Consider the following 19415-nt stretch of genomic DNA (forward strand, 5'->3'; position numbering starts at 1 on the left):
AATCGAAATAAGTGTGTGCTTTATTAAAAGAATGGAAATTAAATATTAATTATTGGATGGTTTTTATGTGATAGTATCCTTGATATTATTATATTTTCTATTTCATTCACTCTTTCTTTTTCTCTCTCTTTCTCTCTCTCTCTCTCTCTCTCCCTCTCTCGTTTTCTCTTTCTTTTCAGATTTAATTTCAAGAACTCTGGAGTAGAACTCTTTGGAGTAGAAGTGCCTTTTTGTTGTTTTGGTCGAATATTCAACATATTTCTAGCAGAAGAAACAGTTTTTCTACTGTTGATTTTCTAATGATTCAAGCAGACATGCAAAACATGGTTTATATAACATAATCTTTCCAATTACTCGATTCACAAATAATAAAGTCTCTCTTGTTAAATCCGTTCATTCTGATCGGCTGAGCTCTGATAATTCTCATATTCTGGAAGCTAGTTCCTCACTTTATAAAGGAACGGTTACTAACATTAAAATATGGCGTCACTAAGAGACATATTATTTCGCCCGGGGTTAAATTCATTTAAGGCATAAGTGATTTCAGTTACGTAAGATCGAAAAATAATAGAGAGAAAATCATTAAACAAACGTTCAATAACCAATGTTCTTGCTTTCTTTTACAAAATTTAAAACACACTATCCATTATAAGAATATCCTTCATATTCGTCGTCGAAACAACGACAAAAATATTACGCAGCCCTTACGATTGATTTTTTTAGCACTGAACACGCTTCGTAATAAAAACTGGTATTCCGTACCCTCTATTTGTTACTCCAGTTTATATACTGTGTTTTTCGAAAATGTTAACATTGTGCTTTTTTTAGAACCTTCAAATCACACTATGCACTACAACACTTCTTCGTCGTCAACGAAAACAAAACAGTTTCTCTCGATTTACGCTTTTAACACTTCGCATAACAGACACCCAACCTGTCTGTTTTCTTTCTTTTGTATTTTTTTGTTTTGTATTGTTTTTCATGTGTTTTTTATACAACACATTCCATAATACAAACATGGGGGCATGGTAACGTTTGGCACATATTTTTACCTTTTCGGGGTTTTTTCAACTAATTCTGCAGATTATTATTGCCCCCATATTATAAAAGAACATTGACACACAAAATATTTTATTCCAAATCTTCATATATATATAATTTTATGTTTACTATAACGTTGCATGTGAACAGAACCCCTTTTCCAAATGTTTAAATGCACAGCCTTTCGTGGATCAATAATAATCAACACAAATAGTTTTTAAAAAAAGCAACAAAGTCAGCTTTCGTAAGGGGGGATTCCATGGTTTGGCGGACCTGAACAATGCTGAGCCTAGCTTTTACATTTCACCTTTCAGTTTTTCGTTCTTTATTTTCCGGCGATTATCATTGATAAAAGGCATAACGGTCAAATAATAAAATAAAAATAAAAATTAAAAAGAATTGGAGGACCAGATATATGCTGCACGTACCATTTACTTTTTTTCACTTATTCGTAAATTTTTCAAGCGAGTATCAGCGCTTACAGGCTTAAATTTGGAATGATAACGTCCTACTATAGTGAACACCCACTTTTTGGCCACTCCCTTTGTTAAAACTGCCACTAGCATTTAGATTTTTTCTTTTCAATCTTTCGTAAATTCTCATAGATTACACGCTTAGCTTTCACATTACCAAAATACGTTGGAAAAAAGTTTATACACCTTACCAACAGAAAAGGAAAACATTCAACGGCTAGGGACAGCATTAACAACTGACGTAGCAAAAATATGTGTTCCATTTATTAGAATGTTATCATTGCAAATTCTTCCCCGACTATTAGTCATAAAATATACTATCTTAAATTTCGACTTTACTCTGAATATTAAGCATGTAGTCGATGATAATCGCTGGAGAAAATGACGACTAAGTGAAAAGGAAAATTGTAAAGGCTACGAGAATCATTGTGCAGGTCTACCGCAGTATTTTTTGGTTGTTTCTTTTCCTCGAACAAAATATTCTCTCTGGAATAAATACACTGAGTTATAATAAATTTTTGGTTCATTCTTTCAATTTTATTATAGATTACAGTCGGGTGGTAACACCTGCTATTAAATAGACTGCACTACCGCTACTTTTATTTGACATGTTAAATGAAAGCACAAAATAATCAAACACACACAGATATATATCCAAGAGCTTTTCTTTGCCGATGACTGTGCACTATAAGCCCATACAGAACAAGACTTGCAACAGATGCTGGATCGCTTCTCTGTGGGCATCCACGCTCTTCGGCTTGAAAATCAGTCTTGGAACGACGAAGGTGCTCCACCAACCTGCACCATACTTCAACCCTCCTCCTCGCACCATCACCATTGACGACATACCACTTGCCAACGTTAATCACTTCAAATATCTGGGAAGCACCATATCCTGTGATGGCTCCTTGGTCAGAGAGATTAACAACCAGAATCAGTAAGGCAAGTCAGGTACTGGGGAGACTTCGCAATGGAGTTCTCAATGAACACAACATCCGCCTATCTACGAAGCTGAAGGTCTACAATACTGTGGTCCTTCCCTCCCTGCTCTATGGTTGTGAGACGTGGACACTGTACCGCAGGCATATAAAGAAACTGGAGCTCTTCCACATGCGAGCTCTCCGCTCCATCCTGGGAATCAAATGGCAGGATCGCATCACCAATCTGAAGGTCCTTGACAAAGCTAAGTCCACCAGTATAGAGGCAACCATCATCAAGACCCAACTTCGTTGGGTTGGACACGTGATTCGAATGGACGCATGTTGGATGCCTAAATGCCTGATGTACGGAGAGCTCCAGACCGGCAAAAGAAACCAAGGTCGACCAAAACTGCGGTATAAAGACACTGTTAAAGCCAATCTGCAATAGTGTCGTATCAAACCGGGAGACCTAGAGGGACATGCTATGGACAGACCAAAATGGCGAGGTTCAACTCACAAGGCTGCCAACTTTGAATAGGCTCGTAGCCAGAAACTCACTGCTACCAGAGAGAGACACCACAGAGCAGCTTCAGCGGTGATCACAACAACTAACTTCCAGTTCCCCCAATATTCTAGACTATGTGCCTCTAGACTGGGGCTACAGAGCCACCCCCCTTTGCACAGATGAGATGCAGAACACAAACGTCATCATCGGATCCGATGGACAACCACCGATATATATATATATATATATATATATATATATATATATATATATATATATATATATATATATATAGTCAGTTAATCATACAAATATTATTGGTTACATATGTGAATACTTGTATCAGTGGAATCTCAGTTCAGAAAGACTCACCTCATCAGACCGAGAAAGGAAATGCTATTTCTGAATTGATTCCACTGAAATATGTATATGCAACTAATAATGTTTGTATAATAAACAGACTATATACCTGCTCCTTCCTCAATTAAACACTCTTAATAATCACACGGGTTTCAGAGGATTTCAATCTATGCAACGTGGCCTTGCGATTTGAACTTGTTTATTATGGCTCTAACAGTGGATTTGGGAAGGTTTAGCTTCTTTGAAATCTTATCATAGCCCTCCCCATTGGTATGGCATGCTACAACAAGCTTCCTGACGTCTTCGCTGTGTTCCTTAGTTTTAACCATGGCGATTGAAAATTATAATTTAGTCACTTATAATAGTTTAAATAAATCGCTATCTAAAAATTATCTGAAAAAAATTATTCACTGAATTAGCGTTAAACAAGCATAATATGGCTATAAAAAAGTTCAGAAAGCACGTAAACCGGAAATTGATTGATATTATACTGATACTAAAAGAAAAACAAAGCCGTGCCAATAATTTTGAACAAGGGTTTTTTGCAATTATGTTTGTTGTTCCTTTGTTATTTATTTTTTTCTAAAATCCGATTGCTGCATCGGAAAGGCCAGTTAAAAATACATAATATACTTTGTTATTTTCTTTAATTTAATCCCTTTTTTAGAATTTATTAGACAAAATTTAACTTTTATTTTACCGTGCCAATAAATATGATCATCACTGTATATATATATATATATATATATATATATATATATATATATATATATATATATATATATATATATATATATATATATATATATATATATAATTGTTTACTATAATAATAATTAAATACCAACAGACACTAATGTTTCATCCTTTTGGAAACCTTCAGTGGAGGATGTCACGATTAACAACAGTCGATAGATATGAATCCGGCGACAGAAGCCATCTCTGGCTTCATTAGCAAGGGCCGTATCCATTTGGCTGCCGTTAACCGCGAGAAATGTTGAATTTTAAACATTTTATTTTATTAAATGTGTTTAACGTCAGTCGGAATGATCTAATCATTATATGATGATATCAGCATATATATATATATATATATATATATATATATATATATATATATATATATATAGCTGAGTGTCTGTGTGTGCGTCTAGTCACGAATAGGCTCCTATATGGTTGACTCTTATAGAGAACTGATCACATATAATGATAGAAGATGTATCGAGACACAGGAATGGGTATGTTTGATCTGGCATAATGATGGTTCATAAAAATTGCGGGGTCTGCGTAGGCGCCTGGTCCACAAAGTATGGAAATAAAAAATTAAAAAATAACGTTTACACGTGTTTTTGATATAGATGTACTTTAAAATACTTAGGTATGTATGTTTTAATTTAAATAGGGATGGTATTATAAAATTAGGGGACTGAGTCCGCGCCTGGCCTCCATAGAATGGAAATAGGCAAAAACGTTAATAAAGACTTTTCATATCTATCTGCGTAAGCATACTTTGATAATTATGTTTCAGTTTGAAGAAATATGGTATAATAAAATTATGGGGTGTTCGTTCGCGCCTGACCTCCATAGAATGGAAATATGTCACAAAGTTTAAAAAGTTTTTTTTAATATAGATCCACAGAATATTGTGATAAGTGTATCAGTGTGAACAGGTATGGTATAATAAATTATGGGGTTTATCTATTTTATTTTTACTTTACTCCTATGTTGCTTTGGTTTTGATACCCCCAAATTCGAAGCTATCTCTTTACAACCCTTCCTTTTCATAACCTATCATACTTTCATAAATCAGAGTCCATTTTCTGTAGGCTGTTTTTGAACCCAGTCAGCAACGCGTACTTTTGCTAGCATATATATATATATATATATATATATATATATATATATATATATATATATATATATATATATATATACTCTTTAATTGTGTTTACATAAGCATTGTGAATCTCCCTCAAACTTTTTAATGATTAGTATTCTTAATAGAAATATTTGACAAAATTAAGATTATCTGTATGCGTTGTGTTGATGTCTTTGCCTAAATTCTTATAATATAGAAAGTCTATCACCTTTCATACAACTGAACCCAAACAAATAAGACGGAAGTAATAATCATCCTAAACTTACATTTTACTTTTAACTTTTTGTTGGTCCCTCGGAGGGACCTATGTTTTCAGTGGCGTCCCTCCGTGCGTCCGTGAGCTCGTTTACCGGACGATTGCCAGATAACCGTCCATTAGTTTTTCTTGAAATGTTGCCACAAATTGTGTTCCATTAAATCGATGTGTACAGTGATTTTTTTTTTTTTTTTTTTTTGCGAAATTCCCCGTTGCGTCCCCAGGGGCTCAAAAGAGGTCAAAATGCTCCATCATGGCCAAAAATAACTCTTTATACCGTTTGATCCATTCATTAGATTTTTCTGAAACTTGGCCAAAATGTGGACGCTATTGCTTATAATGTAAATTCAGTATGGGTGATCCTGGAAAAACTCTGGTTCGCATCCGTCTGGGACTTTTATGGGTAAAAAACATGCTCTTTTTGGAGCTCGTTTTTCATATTACTCAAATCTCAAATTACTCAATGTCCGTCTATATAGTGGTTTTCCATGGTGCTGAATTTAAATATACATGTCTTGAGGCGTGAAATTGCACCGTTTGTCAATGTTTACTGGGATTCGGCGTTCTCATGAGCTCAAAGGGGGTCACAAATGCCCCAAAATTGCAAGAAATGACACTTTTACCCCATAACTTTTGCTCCATCCATTAGAATTTTCTGGAACTTGGCGGAAATGTGAAGGCAACGCTGGCCCTTCACACCTTTCACATTCATCATTTCTTCACTATTTTTGTGGCGTTATCTAACATGCAGCACCAGAGGGGGACCACGCACACGCGGCTTGTTCTAATTGAAATCAATAGTTCTCTCTACTATATTAAAACACTCTTACAATAACTTCTTACAATCATCAAATACATTATAAATTTAAATAGTAAAGAAAATGCACCGTTATATAACATAAACTTAAAGACTAAATCTGAAATATTTTTATTGAAATCTACTTTAAATTATTATAAAACATATGTGTGTATGTACATGTGTATATATCTGAACTTATTTTATCTTTTGCCGTTTACCCCTTATGTTCTGTTTTTTTGACATCTATTATTCTTTACATTTTCATTTTTGACACTTTAATTTAAACACTTTCTTCTCGCTATTGTAACCATTATTATTTATTATAATAATTGTTATTCACCTTCTATTTTTAATTATCATTATCACAGTTAGTATAGATGATTATATCTAAGCATGGAGATAAATAAATTATATGCATTTTGAGATTTTATTATTAATATTATATCTATACAACTTTCAAAGCTTCGCGTAGTAAGTAAGTAAACCAGCTATGATGAGAGATGAGAGTAAGAGTGGAGTAGTGGACGAGGACGAATGAGAAAGATAAAAACATACATTGGAATCATCACCAATAAATTATTTATGTTTTCCATTTTTCATTCTTTCTCTTTCCCTTCTTTTTCATTTCTTTTTTTTTCTTTTCTTATTTTCTCCCTTGGGTCTTTTTTTTCCTTTTCTCCTTATCTCTTAACCTCTTCATTAATGTGTGCAAGTGGGGCGGGGATATATATGAGGACAACGTACATTTTCTGACCACATAAAAAAGAGGCGGCCATCACATACACATACGAATACTATTCTTTCTAGTCGATCTCGATCCTTGATCCCCATCCTTTCCCATTCATAGCTATATCTAAACACAGACTCAAATCCACACCCTTATTGGGTCTTATTTACATACAACGAAATCTTATTTTTCACAGCATTTTACTGAACCTTCTAATATTATATCCCTTTAACGAAGAAGACCTGATATTTTCAGCGCAAACTTTGTTTTCATATAAGCTGTATCGCCTGAAGAGGTCTCTAGTAACTGGTAACTAGCTGACCTAAACATGCTCATGACTGCGTAGCAACATATTACTGCTTATGTAAAAATAAATAAAGAGTATACCCAGCTCTACTTCCGTATTGAAAACTTTCGTATTAACCTCGTTAAACTTCATTTGTTACTTAACATCTGAAAAACAATAACATCAAATCATATATATATATATATGTGTGTGTATATATGTATGTATGTGCGTGTGTGTGCATGTGTGTGTGCGTGCGTATATGTATAACGTTGGGTACACGTATATGTTCATACATTTATATGCATTGTACTTAAAATGATTATTTTTATGAGTTTTAAAATAGAACTGATAGGTGTTCGAGTGAGTAGAGTGGGCTATTTTCAAGCCTGTTTCCAAAAATTCAGATTCATCGGAGTTTTGTGAAATTATAACATATTAGATTTTAGATAACAATTAATAAATATGCCTCAAATGCGTGGTTGTTTGATGTATGGTTGAAAATAAACATACCATGAGCACAACTACTTATTAAAAAATACTTCGGATAGGCATTAAATTTGATTTATTGTCTCTATTTACTGTTCTGTTCACGAGAAGCAGAGTAGGGCTCCAGATTGATCTTTAATGTGGGGAAAATCTAGCTCATTGTGTTAGACACCTTAACTCACCTTAATCTAGAAATATTTCTATTTTGTTGATTAACGACGAGAAAATTATGTGTAGTATCAGAACAGACGCCATATTAACTGAAAGATGCGAAGTTTCTCTCAATTCTCAGGCCTTAATTTTTTCTCGAATCAAAATTGTTGTATAGTTCTTAACTAAAATTGTAATACGAATTCTAAATATTTATTTATCGTTAGTAGTATATTTCACCTTGAAGTAGTAGTTTTGCTCCGTACATCCAGTGGCATCATGTCTTAAGTGATTTTAAGAAAAATATGTAAAAAATATTGTGTTTCGGCAATTTATTCGCTGATATTTATATTTTTCCGTGTCCCATTGTTGAATTACATTATAATTTCAAATTCATAGCAAGAAGTCTATGGATTTATCTCATACCCTATCTATCATAGACAACATAATTTGAAGACGTTGCCCATAAAGTGGTCTCTTATTAACGTGCTAGAAAAGTATTCTTCATTCATGGGTCAATATTGCCACATCTACCACTAGTCACTTATTCTTAGAAATAGGTTAAAAAAGAGCCAAATCTTATAGACTGCTCACTATCGACCAAGCTCAAACCTCATTCCCATAACCGCAGTGTCACACTCCTGTGTATAAGTCATTTAAATCGAGTGAGTTCTGATGGACTCATAGCACTTATGTGTTTTTGATATAGATACTCTTGAATAACTTGAGAAGCAGCAAAATCACACTCCTTCACTATCGAGATTCCTCGATGACTAAAAGATTTTCCTCTCTCGAACTGTATTACTTTGGAATTTCCTCCCTGATTCCTACTTCACTGACTGTAATAACTTGCTGAAGTTTGAATGTAATATGGACAATACATCTCGTTTCTTAATTCGCCACTTTGCACCGTTAGACACGATCCCAAATACTAACTCTTACGTTCCAAGCAATAATATATCTTGCGCAGGGTTGAAACGAGTAATCCCCTCCCTTGACGATATATCACTTCAATCAATGTGTTGCACCATCATCAGAAAAAAACAGTGAGAACATTCGACTCACTTGTTTTTAGAAATGTCAAAACTGCGGATTTTATCCCACAGATGTCTTGTCTCGTTGGGAAAAAAATCATTGTTTGGTGCGTGATGAATCCTCAACTAAACACACTCTGATTCAACGACTCGTGCGGGTTTGCGAGGGTTAAGGTAAGGGGGGTGTCCTCCACCCATTCCTGGCCGCATGCGCATAGTATTCAGCCTAATTAGATATTTGTAAACTCTATGGTTGTTGAATACAAGAGTTCCTTTTAGAAAGTAAAAATGGGTCAGGGGTCATGTTTCCTTGACAGGTCAATAAATACTTGACCCAATTCACACGGCATCAAGCGGCGCTTCTAACAATTAGTTATTCATTCCATCGGCCGACCGACCCTTTAGTTTTACTCATCAGATTTGCCTTCTATATTCCATTGAACTAGCCCTACATACGCTACGCATACATATTTCTTTATCTACCTATTTCTCTATCTATCTATCTATCTATCTACATATATATATATATATATATATATATATACCTCTCACTCTCTCTCTCTCTCTCTCTATTTCCCTGTCCCTCTCTCTCTATCTCTCTCTCTCTCTCTCTCTCTCTCTCTATATATATATATATATATATATAATTATCCACTGACACGTATTTCGTCATCTACAACCATGACCATCGTAATAGATGGCCTGTCAGCTGAAAAACTACGTCATCGCCATAGGTCCTAGCAAGCAAGATAAGTGGAACACAGACTGTCGATAATGAGCAGACATTTTTTACAGAAATCGTTAGAAAACTTCAAAATTGTATTTAAAAAGATAAACATGATACTTTGTACTGAAACTCATCCAATATTAATAATAAAAATATTAATAATAAAAAACGAATTGTAAGGGAGAAAGTTGTTAAAAAGTTTAAAAAGAAAAGGAATACGATTTGATTTGTATGTAACTGAAGTTTATTCAATAGAAATAAATAAAAGAACAATAAATATTTTTTAAATTAAAAAAAAAACAATATTTTAAAAATCAAAACTGAAAAACAAATTAAAATTAGTTTAACTGAAATACGAACAATAAATTAGTTTAACTTATTTTTTTTTACACAGTGATCACCACTTATCAAGGCCCGGAAGCCACTCAGGGATAAGGGTTATTGCAAGTACATTACGTTAGTGTGGAGATTTGATGAAGTGTTTAATTAAGAGGGCAGTTCATTAGGAATTTGTTAACATTGGACTTGAAGACATCCAAGTTGTAGTCCGGATGGAAGCAGGCAGACGGAACAGAGTTCCACAGGCGTGCAGTTCTAAGAAAGAAGCTTTGTTCATGGAATCCGCGTTTTGATTTAGGCACAGATATAGAGTGGGGGAAATTTTTCACAGTGGATTCAGCTAGACGGGTGTTTTTCGTGAAAGATTGGCGAGGGGGGACCAGAGATTGGAGTTCAGACGAGCACCTGCCATGGAAATAACGATAAAACAAGGATAGGCTCGCAACGTATCTTCTGTGCGAGAGAGGTTGCAGGGTAGAGAAAAGAGCATCCCTCACTAAGCCACGAAGTCTATTTTGTACTCTGTCAAGGCAGGATAGGCTGTTTTTAGCAGCTCCTGCCCAGATATGGCAACAGTATTCCATCCTTAGACGTACTTGGCTTTTATATAGATAGAGAATTGCATCAGTAGTGAGATATCTTCTGGAGCGGTAGAAGGATCCCACCATCTTTCCAGCGACCTTGGCAACAGACTTGATGTACGTGTTTCATTTCAGATCAGGAGTAAAGGTCAAACCCAGAAGCTTGTCAAAACACGGTGCCTCACCCAGGCGAGAGCCATCCATCACAATTGATGCCAGCTGGGGATCAGAGCGTTGATGATGTAAGGATGTAACTGAAATACGAACAATAAATTAGTTTAATTGAAAAACGAACAATAAATTAGTTTAATTGAAAAAAGAACAATAAATTAGTTTAACTGAAAAACGAACAATAAATTGGTTTAACTGAATAACGAACAATAAATTAGTTTAACTGAATAACGAACAATTAGTTTAACTGAAGAACAAACAATAAGTTAAAAATTAAATTTAAACAAATGACAGTATAAACAAAGTTACTAAGGCAGAAATATTTCAAACATTGAATATTAAAACTTTTCAAAAATCTGTTGTAGGATGTAATTAAAAGTTTGAATTTTTCTTTTTCTGATATTGTCATTCTCTTTGCGACAAAATATGTTTATAAGGGAATTCGATGAACTCCATATCAGCATTTTTTCAATTTGCTGAATAGTGTTACCCTCATCACAAGAGACAACATGAAATAATCGATTTTGATCAGCCAAAATATTTAAAGTTATGTACATGGCTAATTTTCTCTGATGAATTGAATGTAAAAAAAGAATCGTATTTTGTAAGTTTGTTTATAGCTATATAATTATATAAGACAAAACTATTAGTTATATCATTTTGGTATAGCAGAGAACCTCTGTTAATACCCTGATAGTAGCTGTTTAATTCAGTTATTTCTTCAACAGCCTCTCCCCCGGATAATAAATTTTTGCAGCTATTGCATTTCAGTTTTTTTGAAAACTGCATGACAGCAATAACCTGCTTAGTATAATATAACAGGAAGTACTTCCTTGCATTGATTAACATCATCTTCTGTTACATCTATGTTAAATTTATAAACATGTAACTCTTACTCCCTTGTCATTTCATCCCAGTTAGTTTCTTTTAAATTTTTCAATTCAATAGTTCGATTGGTAAGCTCAGTTTTAAAACTGACAATATTCTGAGTTTTTTTTTCACATTCATACACCTGACGTATTGATATATTATACTGATCTCCACTAAGTAGTCGATACTGGCCAAACCTTGCCTCAAAGTTATCTGTCTGAAACTTTCCTGGTAATATATACACCATGTTCAGTACATTTATACAATATTCTAAAATTGCGTAAGTAGTATGATGCAAAGCCTTATATGTTTCCTTTGTTAACTTACCAGTTCTTCCAGGAATGCTATTCCAAGTTTCTAACCAGTCACAGAACACATTTAGGAAACTATAATTATCACTATTTAATGTAAGTGTATTAGCATATTTATTACAAAGTCGACAACCTTTATATGGTGTTTTCACATTCAGTATTGTCCACCAAATATAAGATATTTGAATGTATTCTGCGATTTCTGCATAATTTTGTAAGCATTCCTGTTTTCCCAAGGTTAGCAAATCTTGAATAGTATATTCTTTGAAAATTTGCAAAACCAAATTAACATTTCGCCTTTCTTTTGAAGTCAGCTTATAGCAATATTTCACAAGTGAATGAGATTCTAGGGCATAAAGTTTATGTAAACTAGAAAATAGAGCACTTTGGGTGTTATCTAATTCATGATTTCCATTATAACAAAACTTTGGGAACATCATGCATCTACGTTCATCTTTTTGGCGATGCATTTTAATATATGCACTGAGTCGAATAAGAAGAAAAGAGGGTTAGACGTTCTAACTGGATGGGGATATACATCATAGCTTTTTTTTTATTGCATTATTATCTGTTATAACAGATAATACCTTAAACCCTATATCTTCTAAGGGAATGATTACACGTTTAATTATGTCGAATAAGTTCTCAGCTAGAAGACATTTAGTTTGCATAACATGCACAACATCCTTATATTGTGAGAATACACTGCTAAGCATAAAAGCAAATGCACTTGTGGCAGGTTCATTGATGCTGTTAGCCAAGCCAACAGTATTACCACTTTTATAATCAAGATAAGGTTTGAGATGTATTTCATCAACAAGTAAAGATACTGTGATCTCATTCTGCATTAGTAACTTGAACTTACTTTTAATATACATGAAAAAATTGTTATCGTGTTGTTCAATGACAGGATTCATAGAAGTTGATAAGGTTAATCTTCGAATGGTTGAATAGCATGGTAAAATTACATTTTTAGTGTCTCTTAACAGTCTGTACCCTCTAGGGGAGCAGTTATATAATAAGGAAGAAAATACCATCATTTCACTCGAATAATTAACTTTATTCATTGTCATTATGTTAATTTGTTCATATATGAACTTAATGGCATTAAAATATTTAAATGATTCATCTTGCACTAATAGCATAAATGATGATTAATTTTAATAAAGAACTGATATTAGAAGTTTTCATTTCCTGTTCTTCGATGTCTATTTTTTTCATGTTTTCCATCAAAATCTGCAGAGTATTTTCCTCTCTTACATGTTTAGGAATTCTATACTCCCCTATAGCACTCATTTCCACATCACTACAGAATACTCTAACGGCCAAGTCCGGTTCAATCCCCATAAACATTTTTATTTTGGGGCATGGGCATCTCTTTATATGGCATATAATGATGGTATGGTCTTGCCTAATAGAAGTCCAATAATTTTTATCTATAAACGTTAATTTTTGTTCTAAATCATCAATATTATGGAAAGTTTTACGTTTCCATAACTCTAACTCGTCAGCAACACTTTCACATAATGCACACTTAAGAGCAGAATTTTCTAAACGCATTTTCTTTGCATTAGGAGACTCTCTAAAAGTGGTTGATAACGATAAATAGGAGGGACAGTTTGGTAATAATCGAGGAATAGCACCATCCTTAAAACAGAGATTTTTTAAATTTAACACTAATTGTCTTTCCAGTCCTTTCATAAAATGCTGATGCCTCTCGCTGTATGTCTTCAGGTCGAAAATGAAGTTCACATACCTAAAGAAATAATTTAAAAGAAAATCGTACCATGTTTGACTTAATACAAAAAAAAAAAGAAAATTACATGACAAAAAACGATAAAATAAAAAATAAGGTAAATGTGCAGAATTAGTCTAACCTCGAAAAATCCTTTTAAATTACCACTTTTCTAAGTTTTCGGGAGTGCTGAAAACGAATATAACGTTTAAATTACGGCAAACTAGTAGTTTCCAAGATATAAAGAGACGTTAGTTAAAAAGGGGGGGGGTAATTTAATTTAAAACGACCATCCACTTTATGGACAATTTTTTTTTACATGAGCAACGAGCAATTTTTTTAAATTATATTTTCGCCTCAAACAAGGCGAAGTGCCTCTTTGATGTAGGAATAAACACAACTAAACGTAAAATGAGCACCTACAGTTGACCCCCTCTCCCCGACAAAAATTCTGTTTACACTTTTTGAAAGGGGGTGCTCATTTTACGCTAAACTGTGTTCATTGTACGTTGACTCCCAACCCCCAGCATAAATGTGGCCATATTCATTTTTCTTCACTTTTATTTGTTAAAAAGAAAGCGCCCTAAAACGAAGGTCATGAAGTGGGTGCTCATTTTACGTTAGATTTTTATAGAAAATTGAACCCCCATTTTTTTAAACTAACATTACTTCATATCTTGGAAACTACTCGTTTTCCATAATTTTAAACATTATTTTCGTTTACAGCGCCACTAGCAGTATCCAAATTGAGGGGGGGGGGTGACAACCCTAACACAAAACTGCGAATAACATACAAAACTCGTAATCTCTCTGTTTAAAGTGGGTTGTTTATTTTCTTTATGGAATATGCTTCCAAAATAAACTATTAAAATTGTTTAAAAAATAATAGAAATATTATTTTTTTTTATTGCCGGCATTTTGTAAACCCTTTTTTTTTTTAATAAAAAATAATATTTCTATTATTTTTTAAATAATTTTAATAGTTTATTTTAGAAGTATATTCTCCAAAATTCTGACACCTACTGGGCCACGACATTTACCACAAATAATTATTAATAAGCTTTTGGGATAACAAAAACGGTCATAAACTTAAAAAAAAAGTTTAATCTATTTCACGCTGATATAAATATTGCACAGTAAAATAGTTGAACTAAAAAGATAAATGATTTTTCTTATTTAGAATTATTTAAACAAAGAATTCCGTTTTTACGATATCGCTTTTATAAAATTGTTGGGTGAAAGTACATATTTTCACCATACTCCACATTTTAAATAAGTTTCTAAATAATAATTTATTATTTCAGCACATAACTTAAATTACATGTAAAATTCATTTTTATATACATACTTTCATTTTTATATAAGAATACGTTCTGAAAAAATAAATAAATAAAAATAAAAAAGGCGCCTTTTTTTTGTTTTTTTAAATATCTGAAAAATTTTAACCCTTACTCTGCTATATCTAGATGGAGTAAAATCCATTCTTTTTATTGCATTAATCCACTGGTAAATTATTTTCTTTTTTTTTTTTTTTTGCAAATGAAAACACGGTAACTTTTGATCCATTTTCGTAGTTACCTCGGCATTTTGGAACTATACATCTCGACGGCATGTTTAAATTTATTATCACCCCCACTATAATTAGTAGTTTGTAAGTGATAAGTAGTTATATTGATTAATCCAAATCTTATAAATACAAGACTGATAAATTAAAAAATGTATCCATTTTAAATGTGGAAATTGATGAATCGCACAAGTAAGAAATTCATTTTTATACTATGAAAAAGGTTAGTAATTGCAATTAAGAATAGGAAATTGGATCAAATTTTTGTAACATGTCTTCTTCCTAAGATTAAGGGTGGTGGTGCTTGATCAACACTGCTGGGGAGCCATGATGTAATATACTGTTTTGTTTTTAAATCCCTGAAACAGTGTTTCATGGTAAACAACTGATGATCCCTTGAAAAATAAAAAAATAAAATTGGTATTAAATTCGAGAGAATTGATGCAGTGATTGAAGGTGATTAAAGTACTTACTGACTAGATGTTTTTTTTTAACGAATGATAAAAAGTAATTTTTTGTATGGTTTCAAACGTTAAAAACTTCAAAGACTATATATATGTATATATATATATATATATATATATATATATATATATATATATATATATATATATATATGGTGATTCTTTTACAAATTCTTAGTGGTAACAAATTTATGCTATTAAGATCTTCTTCCATTGCTTTTTCATTTTTTTATTTATGTCACACAAAATAAGTTTATTATATGTTTTACAATCCCCACTATAAATATTAACAATATGCATCAATCGATTGAGTTAGCGAACTATGTAAAAAAATGTACAAACGTGCAATAAATAAATACATTAGGAGGTCTTTAACTTAGTAGATAGGAAATAAAAAAAATAACTAATAACTATAAAAAAGAAGTGGTTTCCTTTTATGGATAATACATTTACACATGACTTATTTCAGCAACACAAGATATGACAAAATCCAACATTAAATAGCTGCAAAAGTATTTTGACAGGCATGCTAAAATGGAGTAAAATGAATTTTATCAAAACATAAAGTTAAAAATAGAGGAGAAATTGAACTGAGATTGGCATAAATAAGTTACTGTAAGAATTATAATTTAAAATTAAATGAGAATGATTAATACATACTAAAGTCAAAATATTAAAATATGAATGCCTAAAACTCAGAGAAATTGGTAAATTGATAAAAAATTATTAAATATAGACGGCCTTACAACGTGAATAATGTTATTGAAGAGAAAGATGTAAGAAATTAAAATAAAATACTTTTATAATGATAAAAATTAAAAAGATAAATTTAAAATTAAAAAATAAATGACGTAACAATTATGAAGTGAATATAAATTTTAATTAACAATTTTTTAAAATAAACCTTTGAATTTCAAGTTCTTCCTAAGAAATAAAATATTAAGCAAAATCAATTATGAAATCGTAGATGTAAACAAAACTGATACGAAACTATTATTGTTACATATAGGGGTTTTATTAAAAGAGAGAATCTTATTATATGACTTGTTCTATCTTAGAGAAAGTGTTTAGGAGAGATGTTGAAAGACTCAGAGAGAGAGAGATTGTTCATGTTATGATTCTTATATATTAAACTAGCAGGGCTACCCGGCGTTGCTCGGGACCGTATAAACAATGAAAAAACAAAAGCAGATATTGAACATATGTTTTATTCTTAGGGGAGAGGAATCTTTCATCTCTATGTATTATTTGTTTTATCTACCCCCGGACTGGTATTGTTCATGTTTTATCCCTAGCATAGGTAATTTACAGCATGTATATGAAATTGTTTTACCTTAGGGAGAAGAGAACAGGTAATATACAACATAATGTGTCTATATTACATCCCTGGCAACGCCTAGAAACCAGCTAGAACATGTATTTCAGTCAATGTTTATTACATCCTGGGCTATTCCGGGAAACCAGCTAATCTCTATTTAGTGACTTGACCACCAAAATACCTCCCTAAGTGTGTCCTTTCTTTTGAACTTATTAGATATAGGTATCTAGAAATGTGTGTGAAATTTTGTTGAATGCATTGTTCACTATGATTTTCTTATTGTTCTACACAATATCAACTGCAGCGAAATAAAACAGTAAACTTAGTGTAGTGTTAGAATAAAGAGCAAAGGAAAAAATTAGAATCATATTCTGTAATTGCAAATCTAAATTTTGCTAGCGTGTACCAGTATTTGCCAGGTTGTGGAAATTTGGAATTTATAACGTATGTAGTGGCCTTTTCCTAGATACCTATTGCTAAAAATTATACTTTCATTTTGTTAGAAAAATCTCTCTTCGGATGCCCTGCATCATCCAAAATAAAAACAAATATTTTTATAATTGTTTCAGTACATTGCTACACATTGTGAAATTTGTTGACGTTTGTAAAAAAAAATCATGAATGTGCTTATATTCCAAAAAAGAAAATATCAGTGCACAGTATTGAAAGTGTTCGAGATTCAAAAGTCTGTAACATTTCTACTAACTTCATAAGATGTCATGTGAGAAACTGAATTGAATATCAAGACATTATCTGAAGCGTTTTTATTTTGGTATAACGTATGTGTTTACAGTGAACCGTAACTTTTAATAAACAGCTTGGTATGCAATGACATAGGCTAAGAATCTTAGACAAAATATATATAAATTGGAAAAATGTGTGAACAAATGAAAAAAAAAAATGATCCGCTCCACTTGATGACATCAAGCACAGTAATATTTTAGTGAAGAAAATATGAAATTGATGTTCAGTGATTAGTTTGGATGAATGAGAAAATGTAATTGTTTGATGCATAAAAAATAACTCATTTGCTGTATTTGATATTAAGCAGCAAAATATAGTGATTTGAATATTAAGGAAAACATCAAATCAGATTATGTAAAAAAAAAAGATGAAATTAGAAAATATATATTTTCTGTTTATGAGTTTTGCCAATCAAAATTTTGTGGCAGAAATTGGGTGATTACCATGCAATTTTATTTTGATAAAATTCTTAAATTATTTCAATGTTTATTATAATTTCTTAGTAGTGACTTGTTATCATCAAAATCCGCCCCAAAGAGTGTCCTTTCTTTTATTAGGTATCAGAATAGGTATCCAGATTTCTACTTCTATACAAATGTGATATTTCGGATCTGTAGATAAACAATTTGTTGCATATATAAGCTGAGAATTGTTCTCTCTCATTCTCTCTCTCACACACCCACACATTCTCACTTTTATAGATATAATAGATAAATTATGCTAGATATATTTCCATATGTCTGAATAATCTATATACAAATTTTCAAATCTGTAGATAAAAAATTTGTTGAGTATATAGGTTGAGAATTGTTCTCTCTCTCTCTCTCTCCTCTCACACATGCTCACTTTTATAGATATAATAGATAGATTATGCTAGATATATTTCCATATGTCTGAATACACTATATAAAAATTTTCTAATCTGTAGATAAAAAGTTGTTGAATATAAAGGGTGAGAATTGTTCTTACTCTCTCTCTCTCTCTCACACACAGACATATTCTCACTTTTATAGACATAATAGATAGATTATGCTAGATATATTTCCATATGTCTGAATACCTTATATACCAATTTTCAAATCTGTAGATAAAAAATTTGTTGAATATATAGGTTGAGAATTGTTCTCTCGCACTGTCTCTCTCTCTCTTGCTACCTCACACACACACACACGCAAACATTCTCACTTTTATAGATATAATAGATAGATTATGCTAGATATATTTCCATATGTCTGAATACCCTATATACAAATTATCTAATCTGTAGATAAAAAATTTGTTGAGTATATAGGTTGAGAATTGCTCTCTCTCTCACAGACACACACATTTTCACTTTTGTAGATATAATAGATAGATTATGCTAGATATATTTCCATATGTATGAATACCCTTTATAACAAATTTAAAATCTGTAGATAAAAAATTTGTTGAATATATAGGTTAAGAATTGTTCTCTCTCTCTCTCTCTCTCTACCTCACACACACCCACACACACAAACATTCTGAGTTTTATAGATATAATAGATAGATTATGCTAGATATATTCCATATGTCTGGATACCCTATATACAAATTTTCTAATCTGTAGATAAAAAATTTGTTGAATATTTTCAACCCTTATCCTCGAGTGGCGTCTGGGCCTTGATAAGTAGTAATGCGTATTTAGCAAAAT

General features: G+C 32.2%; 1 protein-coding gene across 1 annotated transcript; it reads left to right on the forward strand.

The window, feature by feature from the left end:
* Positions 1-2414: 2414 nt before the first annotated feature.
* Positions 2415-2882, forward strand: LOC145291070 (uncharacterized). Its single transcript, XM_080136582.1, has one exon. It carries the CDS (start codon positions 2415-2417, stop codon positions 2880-2882), a length of 468 nt encoding a protein of 155 aa, XP_079992708.1.
* Positions 2883-19415: the final 16533 nt, after the last annotated feature.

The sequence above is a fragment of the Euprymna scolopes genome, chromosome 12 (assembly GCF_053919585.1).
Source record: "Euprymna scolopes isolate OS-2025 chromosome 12, ASM5391958v1, whole genome shotgun sequence".
In the NCBI taxonomy this organism is placed as follows: domain Eukaryota; kingdom Metazoa; phylum Mollusca; class Cephalopoda; order Sepiida; family Sepiolidae; genus Euprymna; species Euprymna scolopes.